Consider the following 5,551-nt stretch of genomic DNA (forward strand, 5'->3'; position numbering starts at 1 on the left):
GAGTGCTCATAGACAAATGTGGCTTTGGTGCTGTGGAAAATTACTATAGCAACAGGCTGAAGGGACAGCCCTGGGTACTGAGAGAACTCATTCAAATCTCTTATTAACTCTTAGATTAAAAAAGAAAAAAAAAAAAAAGGCCTGGGCAGGGGAGGGAGGAGAAAGGCAGAAGAGAAAGGAGAGAAAGAGACAGATATGGAGTGTTTGGGGGGCTTTTCACAGCCAGGCAAAGGTTAACAAGAAGCCTGACCACCCAGTGGAAGCTGGCAGTGCAATTTAAATGGCATTAAGAGAGGTCACTGTGCCTGAGCAGTCCTGAGGCCTGCTGAGGAGCCCAGGAAGACCCTAGACCCAAGGCTTGCTTCCTGAAGCACATGCTTAGCCCAGGGACTGGAGCCAGATGGCACCTCAGCTGCCCAGCTGCTGCCAGCTGTCCATGTGACTCTAATTACCTGACTTCTCTCTCTCCGGGACCTATCTCTCTGACAAAGCTCCACGGCCAAGTGCCTGTGTCTGCTCGGACACCCAGGGGAACATGAGCCAAGAGAGAGCCTGCCCCGTCAGTGACGCTCCCACTAGCTATGCTGAGCCTGCTGCCCTGGCCTCTGACAGCTGATAACCTCCCAGAGTTATCTTCTTCCCCTGCTCGATGACATACGCACCTCAGGTCACCTCGGAGAGGGCTGTGCTGTGGAATGACAGGGAGGCACTTTGCAAGCTGCTGGAACACTGTCAGGGCTGAGGACGGGCTGGCCCTGAGTACCACAAGTGAGCAGTGCTCTCGGTACACTGCCTGACAAGTGCCCCCCCCCCCCCACTGCAGCCTCTCAAGTCTGACTCTAGTCCAACTGGTGTCTCGGCCCCACCAGGTGCTAAGTGTTTCCGAGCGACAAGGCTCATCCAGCCTTCTCTTTGGAGGGGCTGTTGTCCACGGAAACAGAGTTAGATCCATCCCAGGACCGAGGGACGACCACGGCTCGAGTCAGGAAAGCTGAGGGAAGAAGAGCGAACCGTCTTCCTCACACCCACCCCAGCCAGGCTCCCACCTTCAGGAGGATGGTGTGCGACATGGAGGCGTTGGCGTGGACGATGATAGTAGCTGCCTTGTCGTCCCGGATCTCCTTGAGGAGCGGAGTGGGGTCCCGTGTGTCGTCCAACATCCGGACCGAGAGTGTGTCCTTGGAGATAAGGAATTGCCGGAGCAGCTTCTCCAGGTTTAAAAGGCCTGGGATGGGAAAGAGGAGGAAGCCCCTGAGGATCTGAAGAGCTGTCTCCACAGACACTCACTAAAAAAGTGGGCCATACGGTGAAGCAGTGCAGCTCAGAGCCGATGCTGTGAGCTTTAAACCCTAAGCAGGTCCCTCGGCCTCTTGAGCTTCAGTTATGTGATCTAACGGTAAGGAGCCCCTGGAAGCTCCCTTCAGCTCTCCAGCAGTCCTCTACCTTTACAGGAGAACCTGAGGCCCCTTCAGGGAGGGGCCCTGCCCCTTCTCTGAAGCACTGGGCCCAGTGGCTGAGAGCTGGATTCAGAGAGCAGCAGGCCTGGATTTCTTTCCTCACTTCCAGAACCTTCTCATGTAGCCGGTTATCTAGTCAGCTCCTCCAAGAAGAATGAATCCTAACAGCGGACAGCTCCCGGGCCTGTGCATCCATTAAATGCTGCACTGTTGAGCTCTCCCGGTGCTCAGGAGACCCCAGAAGTGCTCCATCAAGCTCCATCAAGCAAAGCCTTTGTTTCCATTTTGGCCATGGCAAAGCAGTTCCCTCAAGATCCCGAGGCCCAGGAAAGAGTCCTAGCAAAACCTTTTGAATTCTCAGAGAGCCCTGTGGCTGCTCTATGACAAGGTACTATCGTGATCATAAAAGACAAGGCTTTGAACAGCAGCGAGCCTGGGCTCAGAACCAAACACGGAAATGGGGACCCTGTGCTAAGGATGCTCCCCTCCCCTCCACCCCGCCAGCTAGTAGATGTCAGGGGTCTTGGTGTGAAGAAACGATCCAGAACAACATTGCTGAGACTAAAGGGGTTTCATTCTGTCTGTCCCTGCCAAGGCAGGCCAGGGGGAGGGCAGACGTGTGGCGGGGAGAGCCATCTCCCCCGAGCCAGTAGTCTGGAGTCTGGTAGAAAGATACCTGCAGGCATTTGCTCTCAGAGCAACGACAGGAGAAACGTTTATCAAACCTTATTATGCTCTGGCTAATGTACTAAATTTTTAACATGGCTTATCTTATGTAAGTCTTCATAACAATACTGTACAGTATTAGAATTCCCAAGCTCCAAGAAGAATGGGAGGCAGGGAGGTAAGGAAAGCACATCACGCTGTGGGCAGTAACAGTAGGCTGGTTTTCTACCGCTGTTCGTTCCCTGGGCCAGCTTCAGTGCTGACCAACACGGTATTCAATTCAGAGGTGCCATCAATGTAGCCCATAAAGACCCTCGCCTGTACCCTCTAAAGACAGTCGGCATCATTGACAGATGGCACTGAGGGCCATCCACCCAATCCTTCTGTCATAGAAAATATGGTGACTTGTGTAGTCATACATGTGAGGGACACAGCTGAGACTAGAAACCCACTTTCTGACCTCCACCAGATCCTTTATCCAGGAGACCACAGTTACCTCGCTACCTCTTGGAACAAAGCAAGAAGCAGCAGGTACATGGCTTCCCGGGGACATGGCTCCCAGGGACATGGGCATGCATCTGGACACTTAAGTGGGGGAAGCCAACACTCAGTGCGTTTGTTTGTTTTGTTTAACAATAAAAGTAGTTTTGTTTTGTTTTGAAACAAGGAACCAGAGTGGGAGCTTGAGGTCCTGCCTGATGGAGGAGAAAGCTGGGAAGGTGTGGCTCACCTATTTTTCCTGTGTCCGTGTCCTGCCCCCCCCCCCACAACCACTACTTCACTCTAAGTCTTGAGAAGGTCCTCCAAGGATCTGGGAGCTAACTGGTGAGAGATTTGGGCTGGAATAACTTGCTTCACAATCAGGAGCTATGTGATAAGTGGTGGTTTGAATGAGAATGGCCCACATAGGCTCATAAGCTTGGTCCCTCGTTGGTGGAACAGCTTTGGAAGGATTGGGAGGTGTGGCTTCATTGAAGGAGATATGTCCCTGGGGGCTTTATGTACACAGACAGCAGGCAGACACAATGGATCCAGCAGGCAGACACAGTGGATCCTGCCCTCACCATTTAAAGTAAGTAGAGAGTAAAGTTAAATCATACTCCCGCTTTGTTTAGTGACCTGAGTGGATTTAGACTCCTGTGGGAGCAGCCTCTTTTTGTCCTAGCTGCAAGATGGAGAAAGGGCATACTGCACCATCCAGTGAGGTTATATCATAGGCTAGTCTACACACACGAGATTCTGCCCCAAAAGGCACTGTTCTCTCCAAGAGGTCAGGGCACAGTGATGGCACTCCAGGGTCTCAGTCAGGTCCCTTGGCATTGAGTGATCACTGAGGCCAGAGGGAGCAAAATGTGGGAAGTCTTGTGAACCCCACAGGCCTGGTCTGTAGCAATGAGGATCTTTGGAGGTTGGCTAGAAAGAGGCTAATCGTCTGCCAACCCAAAAATCTATGAGATGGGCAAAGCCATTCAGTAGAGTGAGACCGGGAATCCCGAGGGAAAACAGCAGGATGGTGGGCAGAAGGGTGACACCTGACAAAGGCAGCCCAGGGACCCAGCATCCCTTTCATCCTAGCCCTGGGGCCCTGGGCACTTGGGGAAAGAGCTCCCCAAGCCAAGCTGCTGAAACACTAGAGACTCTACTCCAATCAATTGGTGGCCACTGACCCCTCGGCTGCTCTGCTACCCCTGAAACAAAAACAGCGCATTCCTCTGCTTCGCCCCATATTCTGCGTGCAAAGAGGGAGGGCTAGAGACAAAGGCAGTGAGCGCCCCTAAAGGTGTGCACCCATCCCCCATCAGGAAACTACCCCTTCCCCTACCTGGAGTGGCCAAAAATGAGCACAATATTGAGGCTCAAGCACGGCAAGGGAGCTAGTGGGACAATGTCCCCGGCCCACTGAGCCCCCGTGCCTGGGCAATCCCGAGCAAGGTTATGAGATAGTCAGTCATGCAGCTACGAGGTGTCAGTCCCCCAGAAGGGCCTCTGCAAAGCTGGTTTGTGTCTTTGTTGCACTTGCCTCTCCTCCTGAAGACCTCCCTCCCTTCTTAAGTCTTTCCCCATTTCCCCCCACCAACACTTACAGGAGCAATCACCCAGCACCTAAATCACAGCCCCTGCTGATAAATCACATGAAATATTTACCAGCATACATAGTGCCCTGAATTTTCAATCCTGATAAGGCTATTGTCAACTGGAGCTATCCTAATCTGAAAACACACTGCACACACTCACTGCTGCTGTGGAACACTGCGGCTTAGCAACACTGCATACTGCACGCTCTAGTGTGGGGGGTTCCCTCTTGGGATCACATGACTTACTATCACTGCCCAGCATCCCCCAAAAGTGTGAGGTCTAGTACCAGGGAAGGGGTCCAAATCAAAATTTCAAGCATGGTATGAGTGTGTAGGGTGGAGGAGAGGGTGGTGGTGGGAGGGGGTTCAATGTCATGGGTCTCCCACAATCACTTTCTGCTTTACGTTCTGAGGCAGAGCCTCTCCCCTAGCCAGAGGCTCGTCAATTCAGCTAGGCCGATGCCCAACAAGCCCGGGGTTCTCCTGTTCCTATCTCCCTAGTGCCAAGATTGTAAAGCACGTGCCACTGCTCCCAGGTTTTTATGTGGGCACTGGAAAACCCAAACTTGGGTCTTCATGCTTGTGTGGCACACTTCAGCTACTGAGCCATCTCGCAAGCCCCTTAAGAACGTTTTTCCACTGGCAGCACGTTGCTTCTGCCAGTGGTAAGGGCAGGAAAGTATAAGTTACATCACTGTAAGTTGGGACCACCCAAATACAAGACTATATACCTGAATGATTCCCCTCAGGAAAGCCAGGGAACCCTTTCAGAGACCTCTGCACATCCCCAGGAAAGGCCAATACACCGCCAAGGCTGGGCTGAGGAGCCTGGGGAACCCATTCGTCTCCATCAGGACCAAAGTGGATCAATGTGGAGCCCAATAGGCAGCTGCTCTAGGAGGAAGGGCATAGGCTGGCTTCCAGAAGTAGAAGGCAGGGGCTCCAGGGCCTGAGGGAGGGCATCAAGGCTGTGAAAGTGGATCTAGAGTTGGTTATAGACACAGGACAGACAGGCAGAGATGCTTAAGTGATGTCTCTGCAGGGGACACAATGATCCAACATCAAAATCTAAACGCGGGGCCTACGTACATGGCTCAGGGTTCGAGTGTCTACTGTACGGCATAGAGGCCCAAGTTGGGATCCTCAACACTCTGAAAAGCCAGGTGTGGTGGTAAGGGCTTGTGAATCTGTGCTCGGTGGAGAACAGACTCGGAGAGACAGGTGGGTTTTGGCATCTCCATGGCAAGCCAGTTTAGAAGATTCAAGAAGCTCCAAGAACAGTGAGAAAGCCAATCTCAAAAGAAAAAAAAAAAAAAGAACCACCTCCTACAAGTTGTTCTCTCTCTCTCTCTC

General features: G+C 52.4%; 1 protein-coding gene across 2 annotated transcripts in view; it reads right to left on the reverse strand.

Moving 5' to 3' along the window:
• Grik4 (glutamate ionotropic receptor kainate type subunit 4) overlaps positions 1-5,551 on the reverse strand; it is a 417,019-nt gene that overhangs the window by 136,748 nt on the left and 274,720 nt on the right. For both annotated transcript variants that reach the window (XM_021205965.1, XM_029543599.1), the window contains one exon: positions 1,047-1,225. In XM_021205965.1, coding sequence (XP_021061624.1) covers positions 1,047-1,225 — 179 coding nt within the window. The remainder of the gene's footprint in view (positions 1-1,046; positions 1,226-5,551) is intronic.

This window comes from Mus pahari, chromosome 10 (genome assembly GCF_900095145.1).
Source record: "Mus pahari chromosome 10, PAHARI_EIJ_v1.1, whole genome shotgun sequence".
NCBI lineage: Eukaryota > Metazoa > Chordata > Mammalia > Rodentia > Muridae > Mus > Mus pahari.